This window comes from Hemibagrus wyckioides, linkage group LG15 (assembly GCF_019097595.1).
Source record: "Hemibagrus wyckioides isolate EC202008001 linkage group LG15, SWU_Hwy_1.0, whole genome shotgun sequence".
Lineage (NCBI taxonomy): Eukaryota > Metazoa > Chordata > Actinopteri > Siluriformes > Bagridae > Hemibagrus > Hemibagrus wyckioides.
Window position 1 is genome coordinate 6,345,197 of NC_080724.1, and position 21,321 is coordinate 6,366,517.

Consider the following 21,321-nt stretch of genomic DNA (forward strand, 5'->3'; position numbering starts at 1 on the left):
TAAAACATGTTAGAGTTAAATAGTTTGAGGCACAGGGCAGAGATTTATTACAACTACAGTGATACATACAGCACATTGTTGCAAAGGAATAAAGAAGCTCTTGGTGAAACGCCAGCACTAAAAATAAAGGCTTGTTATTCCCTCATTGAAGCAACAGATGATTTGCTACTGCCATCTACTGTAAAGATGGAAATACTAACAATCAATTCCACTTAAAAGTTTTGTTTTTGTATTTTTTTGACGCTGCATGTAACATACATACACACGTACATACACACACACATACATACATACATACATACATACATACATACATACATACATACATTCAAATATACATAAATTCATACAAATTAGCCTCCAAACAGTGCATAGTATTTACAGTCCCCTCCAACAGCAATAGAATGGCAAGGTGAATTAATTTGATTTTGCTATCTGTAATTTCTTGAGACTTTAATATTCATTTTGATAATCCACAAGATTCACTGAGAACAGTGTTTGTGTCCATTCTAGATTGAGTAGTGGTTAATCAGAAAAAAACAGAACCCACCCAAGACAGTGTTCACACTCTTTAATGTAACATTCAGATTAAATGTAGAAAATATAGCCATAATCCTGCAGTCTGAAGCTATCACAGATGATACCTCCACTTTTTAGTCATAATATATGCACTTGGCCATGATGCCAGGTAAAACATACATTAATGTCAGCTATTGTATGCAGTTTTATCAATAATCTCACCGAGTTATCAACAATGATTAGATCACTGTCTGACCCCCAACTGAAGGAATCTGATCAAGTGAATTGCCTGCTTGCTTTGAGTCAGCATTCTGCTACACTCTAGATAAAGTAGCTCCACAAAAAAAAAGAAAGAAAAATAAGTGGAAAGAAAAATTCCTGGTATTAACTCCCTGGAACAATAATTACACATGTAAATGTGAATGCCGTCAAAATAATCGGTCGTATTCCAAAATGGCTTGGAAGGAAAGCTTCCTTAACTATGGAAAGAACTTGGTGCTGCTAGATCAACATATCATTCCAACCTAATATAAGATACCAGAAATAATCCAAATATGTTTTTTAATACTGTAGCTAGGACCACCACAGAAGCATGCACACCATTAATGTGTAGTACCGAAGAATTATTTAGAAAATTAATAACAAAACTAAAAATATTAGGCAAAAAATTCTGACTGATACAATGCACAGCAGTAAAAGACACTGGTGTGATGATCAACTCCATTCTCTCATTTGAAGCTAATGTAGATAATATCAACCGGGACAGCTTTCTTAAATTTGAGCCTTAAATTATATTTAAATCTTAAATATTGCTAAAATAAGAAATATAATTTCATTACATGATACTTTTGATACATTATGCTTTTGTAATGTTCAGGTTAGATTATTGCAATGCCTTGAGGTCTGGATGTTTAAATAGATGCATAAAATAGCTCCACTTAGTCCAGAATGCAGCAGCCAGAGTTGTTAATAGACCAAAAAAATATGATCCCATCACACCTATCTTATATGTACTGTTTTGGCTCCCAATAATATTTGACTGACATAAAATACTACTGTATATTTCTAAAGCACTGAATAGCCTTGTGTGATAGTACCTCAGCAAACATCTGGTCTTTTATAATCTGTCACTCCTGCTTTGATGAAAAGGTACAAGCTTTTTCTTTGTCCCTCAAATAATAAAGGGTATGGCAGGGGGCAGAGCTTTCTCAAAAAAAAAACAAAAACAAAAAAAACCCAAAGTTGAAATAGTCTTAGAATTAGTGTTTGGGACTCAGACACAGTCTCAAACATATTTGTTTACTCAATTCTTTTCGCTAAGCTTTTCTATTCATGGGCATGAATCATGAATGTGAAAGTTTGGATGATGTCAAACACCCCCCACTCCCTCACTCTCATGCATTCATGCATGGTTTGTTGGCAGTATGTGTCCACTTTGTGTCACTGGGTGCCTTTCCCTTGTAGACATATGTAGTCATGTCAGAGTCCCTGCTTGCACTTTGCACACAATGTACATTTTCTTTAACCATCAATAACCTCTGTACTCTTGAAATGCCAGTGAAACTGACTCCTGTTCTCTGGACCTATCCATCTTGATGCCCCATGTTGCTTATAGCTTTCTTCATAGAAAATCAGCCACTGTTTGCTACTGTCTATTGAGGACAGCCCACATAAAGATTACCTTAAGATTCTTTACTTCAGTTTCATTTCAGTTCAGATCTTTGATAAGATATAAAGCTAAAACTCTAAAACTTGAGTTCCTGTTAACACAGTACATTTATAAGTGTAAAATTATAATCACAATACCTGGTGTTGTAGTAGATTTCTAAATTGTAACAGTAATTTGTTTAAGGTCAATGTGATCAGGAATGGGTTAGGATTAGGGTGAACTAAACACCCTTTTGGCACTCTGGCAATTGTATTGTACAATACAATACAATACATGCATTGTACAATATGTCATATATTAACATTCAAGTTTTTAACATCTAAATATCCTATGTCTGTGAATGTGTCCTTGAACTGCTGTAAGTTTTCACTCATATTTTGTATAAAAATTATATTTGTGTTCTTGTAAAATAAGCTAATTAATGACTTTATCTCTACTTTAGTTAGAGATATCACAGTCTTATAAACAAATGTATGGTGCATTTGATGTGCATGATTTATTTTTATTAGAAATAGTTTCCTAGCTAAAGTTTTGGTGTGTTAGACATGATTTGCAAGCAACCTCTTACAAGATAAGAAACTAATACTTGTAAGTTTAAATGAAACCTCTGACAAGTATACTGGAAAAGCCTACCTTAGGCTACCATTTCAGTCTTATTCCTCACAAGATTCTTCTCTAGTAATCAGGGAATTTTAACTTGCCACTGTCACCTCTCGGTTGCTTATTATGGATAAATGTATTAATAAATTTAAAGAAAATTATATCAAGATGTTTTAAAGCTGCTTTGTGATAAAGTTCAATGTTAATATATGCATAAAAATTTAATTGAATTTGTGTGCACATGTATATGCACACAGTTCCTATGGGAGTGGGAGTGGGATTTCCTTTACCACATCACCAGCTGTTTGGAATGTACTTTCTTTTGTCATTGTCTTAGTGCTATCTCAGTTCTGTTGTTTGAGTCATTTATAAGGCATGAGCATGCACAATTTCACAGATGCATGTACAGATACATTTAAATTAAACACATCACAGACACATAAAGGCATCTCTCTTGAACAGCTCTGCTTTAGGATAGCATGTAATACAAATAATCATAAATCTGTTGTTTCTCTAATGACACCCTTCCTTTTTACATTTCCTTCCTATTCAAAACCTGTTGCCAGCTAAAGAAATTTGTGTTTATGTCAGTTAAATTGTAGAAAATATACAGCCAGACCAGGAGGTTGAAAGTGATTCTTTAGAGTTCTTTACTGCGCTCTACTTTGCTATCGTTCACCGTTTCCTGTATATCAGTTCTATCATTTTAAATCAATGACTGTATTACCTGATGCAGTAGAACGTTACAAAACTAATCTTCATGTTCTAATCAAGTGTACATATACCGTATTGTGTACAAAACTATGGCAGATTAAAAAATGCTAAAGAAAACCTCCTGGAGGAATTCCAGTAAATACACACACACACACACACACAAATAAAACCTGCATTCAGAGACAAAAAACATGATTACTGATGAATTTTAAAGTGTACTTACTTACAGCTCTGTTAGATAGCTATATATCTGTACTTCTTTTTCTTTTTTTACTTTTTCTTTTTTTTTCTTTTAAAATTCCTGCTGTTTTTTTCCTTCTTTCTTCTGTTTTCTATTTGCTGTCTACTTGCGGTTCAACAGATTGTCAGAGAACGCATCTGCCTTTTGATTTCTTGCCAGAGAATATAAAACACTTACCTTGACCTATTTAACTTCCTGCCATTCTCTGATTGGCCATGTGAAGTGACTCCTGGGGCTCTGTGTATGTATGTGCATCTATTCAATTAAGTATAATATGGAAAACTGTGTGGCCAGTAATGCATTGTGTAGATAGATAGCATTCATGATAATGTTAGTGACCAATACTTAAATTGGCAGCATTGCAATGAATTTGCTTTATTTAATTCTAACTTTCAACATTATGCAGTAAGGTGGGCTTAAATGATATAACATCTAGATACTACTGTAGATGCAGCTGAATGTGGTTACTGCAGAAACAGAATCATCAAAGCACTTGAACAACCACAAAGGAAATAAATCTTTTGTGTGCTTGGGTATGTGTTCTGTAAGGATAAAACAACAAACAAACAAAAAAACAATATTTATTTAATATTTATTAAAATATTTAGTTAAAAAGCAATTTATATTCTTAATTAAAAGAAAGAAAGAAAGAAAGAATAAAGCCAGAAATGTTCTTTTGAGAAAATATATTAATTGTGAAGTTATGCAAGGTAGTATATTATTATTATTGTTATCATCATCATCATCATCATCATCATCATCATCATCATTATTATTATTATTATTATTATTATTATTATTATTGTGGAAATGCTGTTGTTTAATCGGTACATGGCGCTACACGTTTTCAGTAGACAGAGAGCGCGAGCAGAAGAAGTGGAGTTCTGTACAAACAGCGCTGCGGATGACGTCATCATCACGGTACTAGACTCAGCCGGCGAGTGTTTGGTCAGAACGCTGGTCAAAATATTTAGATATTTTTCATTAAACCACACATTATACAATTATAACATTTATGCCACTAAACAGAACGTACTTTAGCATTACCTATGCTACATTCGGCATGCTGGTAGGAGTTTCGGCTTTTATAGTTTGGAATGTAGTTTACAGACAGCCGTGGACGGCGGCTATGGGCGGGTTATCAGGTAAACACGGCCCCGGTTCTGGTCAGCTCTGTATACTATTGTTAACATCTCAGCCTACCTGTTAAAGTATTGCTGACTAATCCCTGTGCTAGCTATATTTCATCTTAAATCACTACCTGATTATTGCGACTAGTAAACTGAGCATTCATTAGACACGGTCAATATACATCCGACCTCATCCCTATATAGGTAGTGCTTTTTCAGTATTTGCAATATTTATTAGTATCCTGATTATATACAGTAATTAAAGTAATGATGTGACTTGATGATGCGCACAATCACAAGGGGTTTTACAGCAAACTTGTGAAATGATGAAAAATGTGAAAGGGTTGAATACTTGTGCAAAGCTCTCTAGTGCTTTATCCTTATCCTCCTTTATCCCATTGGCAGACATAATACTTTAGTGTCTCTGCTTCACACACACTGTAAACATTTTTGCTGTAAAATTTCAAATGTAAACAGACAACAAACAATTAAACTGAGAATTACTAATCAAATTGAGTGGTCTTACACTAGCACTGGGTCTTCAGCATATCATTCAACCTAAAATGGTGAAAACCCATCAAAAACCCTAACAATTACCAAAAACCTTTCCAGAGAATGTTGTATGAAAGATGAAAAAGAATTTCTCTGTTATCATACCCCATAGTCCATTAATCCTGCGTCACAGGCAAACTAAGAGTTTAAAGAAAAGCTTAAAAACTACAAACTAAGTCACACTCCACTGGCTTATTTTATGGCTTATTTTGTTCATTAATGTCCCACTGACAAATCAAATTTGGCCACAGTACAGGCATATATGTATATTCCAACTATCACATTAAAACATTGAAAAGAAGCTAAAATGCAATTGCTAGACCTATAAACTCCTTGCCCTTGAATGGCTGTAAAGAAAATCAATCCCAGAATAGAATCAATCCAAAAAAGAAAACTACTATATATTTATGGCCATTTTGTAAAAGTGGCCATAAATACTGATAGAAATTACCTGTAAATTTACACTAAAGGGTTACAGTAAAGTGTTTGTGTGTGTGTGGTGTGTTTTTAGGAGTGCTAGCCCTTTGGGTGCTGGTCACACACATCATGTACCTTCAGGATTACTGGCGTACATGGCTGAAGGGACTCAAGTTCTTCATGATTATCAGTTCACTTTTCTCCATGTTTGCTGTTGCTGCTTTTGCAACATTTATGACTTTGGCTATTACACAAAATCAAGGTGGGTTTATTACATGTTTGCACATAAATATTATAAGTATATATTATAAGTACATGTAGTGGCTATTTACGGAAAAGTTCATTGGTGTGTCTGATTGTGATCTGAATCTATGTATTTGTTTACAGTCCCTAATCTGACCTATTCTTGTCCTCAGCATTGTCGGACACCAAGAGTTATTATCTGTCCTGTGTTTGGAGCTTCTTGACGCTAAAATGGGCCTTTCTCCTTGGCTTGTATTCTTACCGCTACCATCAGGAGTTTGCTGACATCAGCATCCTCAGTGACTTTTGAATACCTACCTCTCTGGACTGCAGCAAGTTATTGTTGTTTGTTGTTAACTTTATCTGTTAATCAGAAAGTGGGTTTAGAAGCAAGGTTTTCCAAACAGGAATAAGTGGAATAGTTTTTCGTTCCCATTAATGCAATTATTAATGCTTATAACTTGAACTATTAGACTGTCACTCAGATAACAGAATCTTTAGAAACCATCCTGGGAGGCTTCCTGCATCTATGCATTACATTCATTTTAAATTTAAATTCATATAAATGTTGACTATTTTATTTTGTTGATTATTTAATGTTTTATTTACAAAAATGTGATTACTTTGCCCTTAACATTCATTGCACAGCAATATTAATTTTTTGTGTAATTGTATGTTTTTTACACATGCCGACAAAATCCACTGATCACCAATTCTCAGATGTTCTGGTGTTTCTATTATAGTTGGACATATAAGCCCACATCAGACTATTAGTATTATATTAGTCATTACATAACGTTACACTTAAACAAGTGAAGAGTCAGCTAGCTCAAATGTTTATCTATTGAATTTTTATCTGTTTAAGATGGTACAATTACATATATTAACAATAAGCTATATATGGGGATTACAGTCTCCTCTGAAAGCATTCTAACAGCAAGGCTAATTCTTTTGTTTTTGCAATAAACTGTAGTCATTTGGGTTGAACCGTTGTCTGCTATGTTCTAAGTCTAAGTCTGTTCTATAGTCTCATATTAATCTTTGATATCAAACCCAAATGTCTTTAGTGTATAGCAAAAACAAATTAATTGGCCTTGTCATTCCTTTCTGACACTGTATTTTTTTAAGGTTCGCCAGATATACATACTTGTCCAGACATTTATTCTTTGCCTTCTTTTCATAGAAAGTTTTTTTCTTTCTAAGTGAGTTGTCTCAGTGCCTGAGTGGTATTTTATCATTGTTACTGCAATATTACTGTATATGTGTGTGTGAGGGGAAAATATTAGAAGCTGTACAGTATTTAGTTCCCCAAATGTAACTAAATGTGACATTTAAATATGAATGGTTGGTTAATCAATTTAAATTCACAGTGAATTCATCTATATCTGAATTGGTTGTGTGATTTTCTTTATTAAATTTAGTTTACTTCTTGAAAAACAAGAAGGCTTTGAAAAATGTGAAATGTCCAAAATCCTGTGAAAATGTCTGGGTTTGCAAAGACAAAATCACCAGACCACTTAAAGAAATGCTAATGATTCTTTTATTATTTGTATTATTTTTTATGAACAATAAATAACTAGTTTCTATTATTAAGTTGCTAAAGTAAAAAGACAAGGCTGCATTAGGTGACTTTGCCAACAAAGATAACATGCAAGACCATTTTAAGCTCCACCCTTCATATAACATTAACAGTAAGAATCAAGGCGCTAATTATATCGGAACCATTCTAAGCTTACGACATCTAAAGCAGGAACCCAACGTCAGTGGAGCAGGTAATGACATTTTCTTTCTTTTTTTCCTGTTACTTGGTCCTTGGCCTACTTTATTACATACATTGTTGAAATGCTAACTAATAACTAACTAATAAAAAAACAAAAACAAACAAAAATACAACAGACAACGTTCTACATTCTAGTTCATTTGTTTCAGATGTTTCATACATAGTTGCTTTATTCTAAGCTTTAACCATAAACATTTACAATATGTTACATATAATATACTGCCATATATATATTTGGACCTGCTGTTCTACCAAATGAATAATGCTGACTTACTAAACTGATGAAAAAATATGTTCTTCAGTCATTTTTAAACAATTACAGCTGTATACATGAAACTGTGTTTCCAACCACACAGTACTGGTCAAACAATGCTCTCAAGGTCAGATAAGAACTTCCAAAAGCTATACAAAAGAAGGTTTATCAGCACGCACACACACACACACAGCTATATTTGCATTTAGATATTGAATATTAAGACAACCAATGCCTTGCCATCAAAAAACTGAATACTTCTACATTTTCTTTTAGCAAATATAAGCAGTTGTTCTTTAGACACATTTGATGACACTATATATATGTGTGTGTGTGTGTGTGTGTGTGTGTGTGTGTGTGTATTGAATGATTCTTGGTTTTAAGGTCTAGCTAGCATCATGCAAGTTCTTCCTCGTTATTCAATAGACCGTCCAGCCTACTCTCAACCAGATTTTGATGAGGAGTTTAACAGGAAGAAAAGAAACTATCCTTTGGGGGAGAAAGTCAGGAAATTTTTCAGGTATGTGACCAAAGCAGAGTGATTTGCGGAGGTTAAATTTGTTTAAATTTGTTTATGTCAGTAGTTGCAATATTCTCAATTACATGCAATTTTAATGTGTATGCAAATGATGCAGATGCTCCAGTGGGCGGCTGAAAAGTCTTTTCTTCAGACATCTGCCAGTGCTCAGCTGGCTTCCCAAGTACAATTTCAGACAGAACCTTGTGTGTGATGTCATCAGTGGAGTCAGCGCAGGCACAATTCAAGTTCCACAGGGTCTGTGTTATTTAGTCTTATGAACTATTTGCCATATGGAGCTGCGACTTTAAAATATTTCCTCCTTCAGATAAGATAATACTGAATATGAGAATAGAAAACTGCTTAAGAATATCAAAATATATTTTTTTTTCTCCATGTAGTCTATATACCCAAACACTTGACAATCACACTCATACGTGCCTTTTTAACACTCCACTCCATTCCATTGTGTGTGGTCAAGCACTGATGTCAAACAAAGAGGCATGGGGTGCAGTTCATTCCAGTTCATTCCAAAGGTGTTCAGTGGGGTTGAAGTCAGAGCTTTTATGTAGAACTCTCCAGTTCGCCCACCCCAGTATTGGAAAATCATGTTTTAATGGACCTTGCTTTGCCCACATTTTAATACTATAACATACAAATGCTATACAGTTATGTGCTCCCAACTTTATGGCAACAGTTTGGGGAAAGGCCAGCATATGGGTATAATAGTCAGGTTTCCACAAACCTTTGGCCAAATAGTTATAATTGATTCTGTTTCTGTCCTCTTTATTTAGGCATGGCTTTTGCACTTTTGGCCAACTTACCTCCAGTGAATGGACTTTATTCATCTTTCTTTCCTCTTATTCCATATTTCTTCTTGGGCACAGCTCACCAGATGGTACCAGGTAAGTTTCAATTTTGTATTGGAAGATTCTACCATTTTGGTCAAAATTAGTTTGACATTAGAACTAAAAAATAGTTTTTTATTTGGTGCTCTTATTTTGTTATACAATTCATTTGGTTTAATATCTAGTAAAAAAAAACTGTTATGTTCATTGGAGTTTTATATACAGTAAACTAATCACAACTATGCTGGGGCTAGAGTTTTGGACAGCTTCTTCTTTAAGTAAGATGGCTCCACTGAAAAATGGATGTAGGAGTCACTGAAGAGTAGGAAGGAGTTGGGGTCATGTTGGACACCAGAAGGTGTTTTACATTAGAGGTGCTTAAATTTTAACCAGCATACGTGTGATTATTTCTACTTTAAAAGAGAATATTTGATTATAATGTATGTCAACCACAAATGCCAATGCTACATCACCCTCAGCACTCCTACTTCCTGTGTACTTTGTGTCGTGGTTTATTGTGTAGTGATGATTGCCAATGTATAAGTTGTTTTTCTTTTTTCACACAGGTACTTTTGCTGTGCTGAGTATCATGGTGGGTATAGTATGTTTGCAGCTGGCACCTGAATCAGATTACAGCTATTTTAACAGCACTCTCAATGCCACTGTAGTAGATGAGCAGAAGATGAATGAGGCCCGATTGGCCATATCAGGAACTTTGGCTTGTTTGACTGCCATCATACAGGTGATTGACCAGAAATGTAGGTAGTGTTTTCTGAGTTACATGAGGACAAAAACCTGAATACGTGTGCCGTTTTTGTAATTGGAAATTAACAGCAGTGATTTTTATGGCGTTCCAAAGTATTTGGGTTAAGGTAATCTGATCTATTTTTATTATTTATATAACAGCAAATGTATTTATTAAAAAATGTGACAAGTTTATTTTAAAATCAATTTCTAGTAACGTTGAATATCCTTAAATCATGCTAGCTCCTGTTTTATCTTTTATGCTGTAGCAGCTTTTTAAAACTGGAAATAGCAAACAATCCAATATACATTGGGCAAAGAGTAAGGTCAGAAACAGGCACAGGTCAATCAGAATATAAAATAGTTCTAAATAGTCAAGACAGAACTGTGGTTAAGAACAGAGAATATATTTAGTCCAAAAACATGTATACAGAAGCATATGGTCAGGCTTGGTAAACGTGACAGATGTGAGAGAACTGAGCATTTACTTTGCAAATAATAAATGTACTTTTTAACAGTGCTTACTAGCTCAACACAGGTAAACATATTTAGAAGGATGATGCCTGGGAATGTGGGAGTGCAGGTGGTTGCTGGGGGTTTTGTTTATAGACTGCGGTGTAAGAGAGTCTGACATGCGGTTCAGTGACACATTCATTTCCTTTCCCAGCCTCTTTTTTCTTCATAAGATAAAAAAATGGAAAGTAAATGATTTTGTCCTGCGAAAGCTCTTTAATTTCTGAAAACTTGCTGATTGTTACAAAGAGTAAACAGTAAACAAAAGACAATAATGTATAAAAGTAATTGAATTGAATGTATGAAAATAATAGTTGAATTAATATAGATCTTTGATTTATATTACTCATTTGTTGTCAGTGCTGCTGTTACATACATTTAAATAACTCCTTCTAATCAATCAATAGTATTAATGTGAAAAAATGGTTAGTGGGAATAATGGCTTTATTCGCTTTTGGTTCATTAACAGATTGGTCTCGGCATGATGCAGTTTGGATTTGTGGCCATATACCTTTCTGAGTCATTTGTCAGAGGTTTTATGACAGCTGCTGGCCTACAGATCCTCATATCTGTGCTTAAATACATCTTTGGGATCAAAGTACCACCTTATAGTGGTCCTCTGGCTGTAATTTATGTAAGTATCATTCAAGATTATAATGAAAAATATCAATCCTTAATCAACCCATCAATTCTGCATGCAGTCTTCCAGCTCTTTTTTTCAAGATCATAAACTTGAATCTTTGTACTTTTGTGATTTTCTGAATGTTTTTTAATAGTGTTATTTTTTGTATTTCAGACACTCATAGACATATGCAAAGGCCTGCCCAGAACCAACATAGCTTCTCTGGTGTTTGCTATTGCCAGCAGTGTGGTGCTAATCATAGTAAAAGAACTGAGCACTCGCTACCGTCATAAAATCCCCTACCCTATTCCAATAGAAATCATTGTTGTAAGTGAATAGAGAAATAGCACTAGGATCATGTTATTGTAATCATATTTTATAGGAGAAAACAGTAAAGCAAATAATGTTGAAGTGAAGTTTTAATTCTATTAGCAATAATGACAGTATTGATTTCTCAGGTGGTGGTGGCCACTGCAATCTCTGGGCCACTGCATCTGCCTGAGAAGTACCACATGGATGTTGTAGGAGAAATCCCTTTGGGGTGAGAGATATATCAATTGGATTGGAGCTTTACATTTCCTATTAAAGTAAAACTTTGCTTGAGTGCTAAGTCACAGTGTCTTCTTTCAGGTTTCCTTCCCCAATCCTACCTAGAGTGTTCGAGTGGGGGGAAATGTTAAGTACAGCTTTCTCACTGGCCATTGTGGGATATGTTATCAATTTGGCAATGGGCCGGACGCTGGCCAACAAACATGGTTATGATGTGGATCCCAATCAGGTAAACATGTGAAGAATATTTTGCCTAAAATGTGATAGCAGACTGTTAAGGCTTTCATAGATGACTGCTTTCAATGTGTAATAGCAATGAGTCAAAACAACCAAAGTAATCTTGAATAAATTTCACTTCTGTAGCCAGATGGTTCTACTACACAAATATGACAAATAATTTGACTTTGGTTAACCGATAACAGCTTGTTACATTTCTTGCTTGGTAGGAAATGCTAGCTTTGGGCTTCAGTAATCTCCTGGGTGGTTTCTTTAAGATTCATGTGATCTGCTGTGCTCTGTCTGTCACACTAGCTGTGGACAGTGCAGGAGGTTCCTCACAGGTAAGAGATATTTTGGTGTCTCTTCTACAGTTGATCATTTTTTAAAACCAGACTGATATGTAATGGGGCCAATCATTCAGCTTTATGGTATCTATAGGCTCTGTAACTGCTATTACAGAATCTGTCCTTAAGTTTTAAAAAAAAAGCGTTTTAAAAATACATTAAAAATACTTCCCCTTCATTCAGCTTGATTATGTATTAATAATACTAATGACAACAACAAAAATAATAATTATAGCATGGTGGCTTGGTGGTTAGCATGTTTGCCATTCACCTCCAGGGTGTGGAGTTGATTCCCGCCTCCGCCATGTGTATGTGGAGTTTAAATGTTCTCCCTGTGCCTCAGGGGTTTCCTCTGGGTACTCCTGTTTCCTTCATGCGTTGTAGGCTGATTGGCATCTCTAAATTGTCTGTAGTGTATGAATGGGTGTGTGAGTGTGCGTGTGATTGTGCTCAGGCTGGTTTACACTGCCTGGTACCCTGAGTCTCCTGAGAATGCAATGATTGAAGTTATATTTTGAGGTTATACATAAAGACTGGAGCATTACTGTTAAAAAGCGGTTACAAATTAAGTTGAAGAATCATGTAACTGGATTTTTAATCACTACTGAATTACTTCATAAACATGGCTGCCTTCAGCCAATCAGATTTCGGCAGGATCACTAAACTGTTTGGACCTTGCAGATCACTTGTGCCTGTATATGCTTTTCTTACACACTCAACTGAAATTAAGTTAATGAGTGAATGAAGGAATTGTTATTATTATTATTATTATTATTATTATTATTATAACTACTGTCATGTGGTTGATTCTCAGTTTGCCAGTCTGTGTGTTATGGTAGTTGTCATGGTCACTATGTTGGCTCTGGGAGCTTTTCTCAGACCACTCCCCAAGGTAAGAAAGTTCAGATCTCAATATGTTAGTACCTACTTTAATATAAAATAATATAATTTACCTATTTATTTGCTCATTACATGAGTTGTAAGCAAAAATTTTGTTTTTGTATGTACATTTGTCTGTATTAATCTTTTTGTTTGTAGTCAGTATTAGGAGCTCTCATAGCTGTTAATCTGAAGAACACACTACTGCAGATCTCGGATCCATACTATCTATGGAAGAAGAGCAAACTAGACTGTGTGGGTTATGCTTTACTTACCATAGCTCAAATTCACTATAGGACCAATATGATACCCTATGTAACACTAAAACATACAATATACCATTTTAGTGAAGTCTATGGTAGTATGTTTTAAATTTTAAGATTGCAAAGTATAATTTTCTTTTTGAGCTGTATCCAACTGTGGGCACTTACACACTTATTTTAATTTTAAATACAGTGTGTATGGGTTGTCTCTTTCCTGGCAACCTTCTTCCTAAGTCTTCCTTATGGTGTTGCTATTGGGGTGAGCTTCTCCATCCTGGTAGTCATTTTCCAGACTCAGTTGTAAGTGAACCCTGAATAGACTGACTTTACTACACTCACATGGTATGCTTTTTATATGTTTTTATATATGATGTTGTTTTTGGTGACTTTGATACCTCTAGTCGTAATGGCTCAGAAATGGCTCAGGTCTTGGATACTGACTTGTACAAGAACCCTAAAGTGTACAATAAGGTAAGATCTCAGAGTTTGCTGTTCAGTATTTGCTGATAAACAGTATAGATAAAATGTATAGTTATAGTGAAAATGTATGTTTTGTATTTAAATGATTTTTTTTATTTTATTTAGATGAAAACCATTGAAGGTGTGAAAATAGTGGGTTACTGCTCACCTCTTTACTTTGCCAATGCAGAGATATTTCGCCGAAAGGTTATCAAAAAAGTATGTTGATCACAGTGAATTAATCACACTGAATGTGTGGATTGTATTTCTACAAATCTTAACTCTTAATTGATCAGTTAAATAATGCACATTCCAGTTACTGAACATCTGTATACTGTATTACCATGGGTAAAATATGTCTCCATTTTTTGCTGGTTTGCAGACTGGGCTTGATCCAGGCAAGATGCTTCTGGCCAGGAAGAAGTTTCTGAAAAAACAGCAGGAGAAAGAAAACCAAGAAATAAAAGCCAAGCAGAGTCAGGAGAAGGCAGCTGCCAGAAAGAGGAAAGTGAGCTCACTAGTTACCATGAAGACGCAGGTGCAGAAACTTTTCCACATTTACTAACACAGAAGCAGAAGAAAATGTTGATGTTTTTAATAATGAACATTTTTAAATGTTGATGTTGAATAGATATATGCAGACGTTAATTTCTAGAGTAGTTATAAATGCATATATTCAAATTTTTGATGCTTAAAAATCCTAGATTGAAGTATCTCACTTGAAAGTTCAGGCAAAGTGTAATTTTTTGCTGCCCATTCCACTTTCAGACTATTTCACAAATTGATCTGCAGAGTGACTTTTACACCACTGGTGTAAGCAGCAATAATATGCCCACGAGTTACATCAATCCATACTGTGATATCATGAACTCTGCTGACCAGCTTCCAGAGCCAGAGTCCTCCAGCTCCCCTCCTGTTATGATGGAGTTGCAACCTGTTCCTTTTCATACGCTTATCTTGGACCTGGGTGGAGTCTGTTTCATCGACTTGATGGGCATTAAAGTTCTTACCAAGGTCAATAAATAAGGATTAAAACATAACAAGGTGTGCTATTAGAGGACATGAATGGTGGGGCTGACCCAAAGTTAATTATTTCCCAACACAGAGCACGTTTCTTATAACACAGTTTGCCAGTGCTAGCACTTTAAAGAACAACACATTTAAAGATCAGCACATTTGCACAATGTTTTATAGGTTTATAGTTCTGTTTTGTGGATTGCCAACAAGGTAGTTCTATTTATCACATACATTATCGAAACTATAAACAGTAATTCCCCTCATCAGCCTCTTTCTTTTTATATCTTAATGGTAATAAGAAAAGAACACATTTTACTTTTTCACATATTACAGAGAAAATTATATATATATATATATATATATATATATATATATATATATATATATATATATATATGATTATGATTATATATATATATATATATATATATATATATATATATATATATATATATATATATATATATATATACATATGGCTCTGGAAAAAAATAAGAAACCACTGCCCAGTCTCCAGATTTCAACCCTATTGAAAACCTCTGGAATATCATCAAGAGGAAGATGGATGGTCACAAACCATCAAGCAAAGCTGAACTGTTTGCTTTTTTCGCAAAAAGAGTGGTATAAAGTTCCCCAACAGCAATGTGAAAGACTCGTGGAAAGCATGGAGCCAAAACACATGCAAATCGGGGTTATTCCACCAAATACTGATTTCTTAATGTTATTTAGCCAAAGCATTAACAACATTTTGTTTTATTTGAGTTATTGAAGCTGTCCAAATACTGCATGATCTTGGGTTATTTTGATGTGGTCATTTCCTTTAAATATACACTCTAAATAACAATAGTTATATTTTTAATTTAGGAGAAATATTGTCAACAGTTCACAAAAAATGAAACTAAACTGTTCATCTTACTAATACATGCACCTTTAAGAAAAAAACATAAGAAACTGGTTATTTTGCAGTGGTTTTCCAGAGCTGTATATATGTAACTGCAGTACTGCAGTGTGAAAACTAATTTATCCCTAATATATCATTGGACTTTTATGTAATTTATGATTATTTTTCTGCAGATGAGCAACACATATAGTGTGCTGGGGATAAGACTATACCTGGCAAATGTACAAGGTAAATGTTTTTTTCTTTCAACTCTCAAAATATCTGTGCTGTGTAGAGGTGGGAGGTCTATAGTGGGCAAAGTCTGCTTGAATTATGTCTTGCTCCCTCCATGTCTTTGCTTCTTGGCTTTGCTTTGACACTGAAGTTTTAAAAAATTACATTTTAAAAAAGTTTAAATGCTTCATTTGCCAAATGTACAATATGCAAATAAAGAAAATGCAACATGTGGTTTACCTATTTATTTGTAATGAAGTAGAAGTGTCTATAAGTAACACTTCTAAAACTTAAAATGTGTGCAAAATAATTTGGCAATATTGGCAAAAATGTATTAAAATGTAAAATTAAGAAAATAATGAAAATTAGAATTTTTAATTAAAAATATAAACGGATAAAACAGAATAAAAATGTCATGACACAGACACTCAAGTGAGTGCAAGTGAGAGATGACAGAGCCCCTAGGGTTCTGGAATTGTTCTAGAGCCCTTATGTTCTTGAGTCTCCACCTTTGTCAAGGGCTTGGACATACTGGGTGCCTGGCATGAAATTCATGTTTGGATCTAGGACACATGAATTGGATCTAGGACACCCAGCATTAAGGACTGTACTGTACCCTCAGGACTGTACTTCCCACTCTATGGTGATACATTAAAGCTGACCCCCTCGACACCGGGTGGCCAGAAAACTTGGTCTGACTACCATGAACAAGGACACCTTCTAGGACAACTCTTCAAGACTTGCAAAGTAGAAAGAACATTGTGAAAGAAAAGCTCTAAATCACCTGAGTCACCTGAATACTTGTCTGGCATTGGCATGGGTGGTGGTTTGGTAACATAGCACAGATCCATAGAAGCGATGAATTGAGTTACTTGCTCCACCCTCAAATCCAGGTCGAAGAAATGGCATTGTTGCTCACCAGCTAGCTGGACTGCAATGGCCTGATGCAAACTGGAATTGTTTGCTATATACATGAGTGGTGAGGTATTATGCCATGTCACAGACTCTCAGGACTGGATGCAAGTGCAGGAGATATTTAATAATATAAACAGGTGACAGGGAGTGAGACAACTGAACAGTTACAAATGTAGGTGTAGCAAACAGGAGTGTGGATAAGATGGGAGTGATGTGTTCATAATGTGGGAGCAGTGGGAGCCCTTTTCAGATCATAACTGTATTAACATGCAGTCTTTTTAATCTTTCTTGTGATCTTGGTAAGCTGCAATAGATGTTTGTGTGATATGTTCAAGTGATTGCTTATGTATTAGGTAATAAGGTAAAAGTTCATGGATACCGTATTAACCATTCGCTTGTGTGTGTGCGTGTGTTTTAGCTCAGGTATTTGAAGAGCTGGAAGTTGGAGGAGTGTTTGAGGAGAGCAGTATTACTCCAAATCACATATTCTTGTCAGTCCATGACGCAGTTCTTTTTGCCCAGCACAAGTCACAGACTCCCGTAACTACAGAAGAGGTAAATCAAGTGCAAGGACTAGGAAGTTTGCTGCTAGTGATATTTAGTATATCATTACAGTAAGTGACATAATACTTGTTTAAGTAGTATTTATACTATACTGTGCATACATGTGCTTCATATGCAGGAAGACAGGAAAAGGGTAAAATTGGCATTTGATGTAGAAGAAGAGGAACAGGATCTGGAGCAGGTAAAAGAAAAACCATAGTGCTAAAATGACCTATTAAAATATTTATCTCATGATGTACATGAGTGAACAAGTTTTATTGAAGTGAACGTTTGTTGCTGATAATTGACAAGGTGTCATTCTTATATTTTTCCACAGGAACTCTTCTGAAAGCTCAGACGAATATTTTGAAAGTAGCTGGTTTGACAGCATTATCACATGATTAGTCTTGCAGGATCTGCTATGACTTTAGTTAAAAATTATTTACATATTGTTATTTGTCTGTTCACCAGTAGAGGGAAGAAATTCATAATCTAAAGACAATATCTACAGTAAGCTGTATATGACTGTGTTTTCTGGAAAGATTGTAATTTGATAAAAAGCTATACAAAATCATTTTGTATAATATACATTTTATATATACATACAGCCTAATTATTTATACTTTTAAAACTAATTATCTAACTTTTTAGACTGCCAAGATTGTTAGTTTTAGATAAAATGGTGTTCATATTAACAAATTGAAAGGGAAAATTGAAAAGTGAAATTGAAAGGGTTTTGCTTTTGACCAGCAAAGAAGGGCTACACACCTTTCAGGAGATGGTAGCATGTACGTGATGTTAGTTAACACCTCAGAATAATCCATCAGGAAGTAAAAGAGAAACTAGGCAAAGCTCCTAAGCTTCTTAGTTGTCCCACTACGTGGCTAAGACGCCCAAATCTGTCTGTGTGTTGTGTCTACATTTGGATGTAATGAAATTGTAAACTGCTGTTCTACAATATTTAGATGTAAGTATTTCTAATGTTATTAGACACATTTTATGTTTATTATATACTGCTGTATATCATTCCAATTGCATTTCTTGCAAAAATAATAATGATTTTTTTTTTATTTGAGCACACCCACTGTAACTCAATTTCATTTAATTAGCTTATTAGCTGAAACGTGTTTTGGGAACAGGGAAAACACTAAAATGGGACAGGACATGATATCCTCAGATTTCAGCATAGTTGAAAACATAGAGTATGGGAGTTCTGCACTGAGGCATTCAGTTAGACAGCACTCCATCATCATCAAAACACCAGTTGAGGGAATATAAAAAATTGTCCCTCTAGTACAGTTCCAGAGATCCTAGAATTTATACCAAGGCACCATGAACCTGTTCTGGTGGTTTGTGCCCAACACCTTACCAATTCATTTTATATTGCAGTTTATTTAAATGTGTCACCAATCTATGTATTTTAAAAGCCATGGTGAGTAATGTCTCCTTATGACCTGCTGAATTAATATCTAGTGGAAATTTAAATGAATAAACAATCTCAACCCTTTTTGAGGGGACATCGAAAGATTATTAAACATTAAGGAGGGCTTCAGTAATAAAGTCAAGTGTGACAACAATTTATTGAACTCATCTGTGTGGTTTCACTCTTCACTCTGTTGAAATACATAATTTTGCATATCAACTGTAAAGCATGAAATGTCTTAAATGACATGCTTAACCATTTCTTATGAGACTTCTTACAGTCAGATACACAACTTTGGTAGCAGAAACTCCATTACAGCAGTAAACCACTACTGTACCTGTTTCAATATTAAAATCTTAAAAGTCCAGTTTGGTGTGCTATTAATTGCTGTAATCATGTCATTGATAGATGCTGATGGTGTTTGTGTGTTAGCTCTTGTTCATTTTTAAACATGTTTTTAAAAACTAACTAATTAAAGTAGTGTGTAATAATGTTTATTTTTTTCCTCAAGTTGTTGTAAAATTAACATCATATTGCATGTTTGACATGCAGCTACAAGTGAACAGTGTATAGAGAGTATGGTTTTGTGCTCTCAGGGGGTTTCTGTGAGCTTTATGCTTCAGTCACTCACAAGAGAGAAAAAACAAATAAGAAGCATAAAACATGCAAATGCAAGGAAACAAGATATTAAGGTATCCTTAATGGTACCGGGCCAGTATTGGTACATCCCTAGTAATGAATTTATCTTTGTACAAAATGACAAATAAAATCATATACATTTCACTGTGTAATTGGTAAGTTGCAAACAACATGGATGTCCTGAAACCTTTCCCCAATACTCTACCACATGTGTAACAAACCTGGCTACCTTTAAAGGCACTATAAAATGTTCATGATTTCTTACATATGCTAGACAGGCAAAATTATTTACATGAAGTATGCCTCTCAGGTTAATGTCGTACTAATGCCTTACTGGATTTAATTACTATATTGACTAAAATTAATTCATAAATGAATTATTTTATACTAATTATAATAATTATTTTACTAATTAAATTATATGGCAGTGCTTTGTGTAAAAAAAAGATTGACTGAAAACAGGAAGTATGTTGAGGTATATCATGTGTTATATGTGTATGTGCCTGTACAGGATGTGGTGTGTGTTAAACTACTTTATCAGCAAGCTTGCACTGCAGCTTTGGCAAGTAGTGTCAAGTAATCCAAAGCAAAGACAAAAAATGCAGATCACTGTAGGTAAGTACACTGCTTTCTCTCTCTCTCTCTTTCTCTCAATTTTGGAAATTGTGTTTAGGCCTACTGTACAGCTTTATTTAATTTGATTGAATTTGTGATTGATTGGTTTGTTATACATTAAATGATGATGTATTAGGCTGATATGTTTCGACTTTGCTGCATCTGGCTGTTTCGTATAACACCCAGTGTGGCCTCTAGTGGTCTTGCTTTATTGGATGTGGGATTTCTTTTAATTTTTTGCAGAGCAACTGTCTGCAAAGCACATAGTTCCCCTCGACAAACAAAACATAAAATAGCATGACAAATTTTTTCAACAACCTGAGGCAAGTTCTGTAGTAAACAAAATTCTTTCTTTTCATTCTTTTACTTTAGTGTTTGCCTGTCTGGTGATATCAGCAGGTAAGTCTAACCTCCATTTGTCATTTTTTGTGTTGCACTTCGATGCTGAGCTTAGGTCACTGCAGAGTTTCAGTCACCCTGTGATCAAGTGTGTTCTTCCAACTCTTAAAAACATACGAGTAGGTCGACTAGTAATGCTAATTTGCCCCAGGTGTGATTGTGTTAATATGTATATGCCCAGTGGTAAACACATTAACAACACATCTATGGTGCATTCCTGATTCATGCCCAGTCTTCCTAACCAGGAAAAAGCAGTTTCTGAACTAAATAATAGATACTGGGTTCATAAATGAAGTGTGAAAGAAATGCTCTATAGACCAATTATTTGAATAACAAAAGCCAAAAAAGGTTATCTTAGAGGTTCTAAAATATCCTACACATAAGATAGAGACATAAGTCATGAAGTACATGGACTAAATGTACATTTTTCTTTTTTTCCCCAAGTCTCTGCTGCTCAGAATGACTCAACAGTGGCCTGTTATATGGATGCGTCCATGCAGCACATGTTTTTGTCTATTGATCCTTTCTGGTGCACTCATATTATTTACTCCATTGCTTATATTGGTGATGACTTCAGTTTA

At 34.8% G+C, this 21,321-nt stretch overlaps 2 protein-coding genes across 4 annotated transcripts; both read left to right on the forward strand.

The window, feature by feature from the left end:
* Positions 1-4,655: 4,655 nt before the first annotated feature.
* On the forward strand, positions 4,656-7,467 carry slc48a1a (solute carrier family 48 member 1a). Its single transcript, XM_058410690.1, has 3 exons — positions 4,656-4,888; positions 5,937-6,104; positions 6,259-7,467. Exons 1-3 carry the CDS (start codon positions 4,759-4,761, stop codon positions 6,393-6,395), a joined length of 435 nt encoding a protein of 144 aa, XP_058266673.1. The 5' UTR covers positions 4,656-4,758; the 3' UTR covers positions 6,396-7,467.
* A 121-nt stretch (positions 7,468-7,588) lies between these two features.
* LOC131366314 (solute carrier family 26 member 9-like) lies at positions 7,589-21,294 on the forward strand. 3 transcript variants are annotated; one of them, XM_058410687.1, is made up of 23 exons: positions 7,589-7,857; positions 8,503-8,638; positions 8,754-8,893; positions 9,430-9,540; positions 10,050-10,225; positions 11,210-11,374; positions 11,537-11,689; positions 11,821-11,903; positions 11,993-12,140; positions 12,358-12,471; positions 13,289-13,366; positions 13,513-13,608; positions 13,810-13,916; positions 14,018-14,087; positions 14,202-14,294; positions 14,458-14,613; positions 14,844-15,089; positions 16,167-16,221; positions 17,540-17,676; positions 17,804-17,866; positions 18,002-20,341; positions 20,714-20,740; positions 21,185-21,294. In XM_058410687.1, exons 1-21 carry the CDS (start codon positions 7,734-7,736, stop codon positions 18,011-18,013), a joined length of 2,463 nt encoding a protein of 820 aa, XP_058266670.1. In that variant the 5' UTR covers positions 7,589-7,733; the 3' UTR covers positions 18,014-20,341; positions 20,714-20,740; positions 21,185-21,294. The 3 variants fall into 3 exon arrangements, with proteins under 3 accessions (XP_058266670.1, XP_058266671.1, XP_058266672.1); XM_058410688.1 differs by having other exon boundaries at positions 8,545-8,638; XM_058410689.1 differs by lacking the exons at positions 17,804-17,866; positions 18,002-20,341; positions 20,714-20,740; positions 21,185-21,294 and having other exon boundaries at positions 14,844-15,119; positions 17,540-17,620.
* Positions 21,295-21,321: the final 27 nt, after the last annotated feature.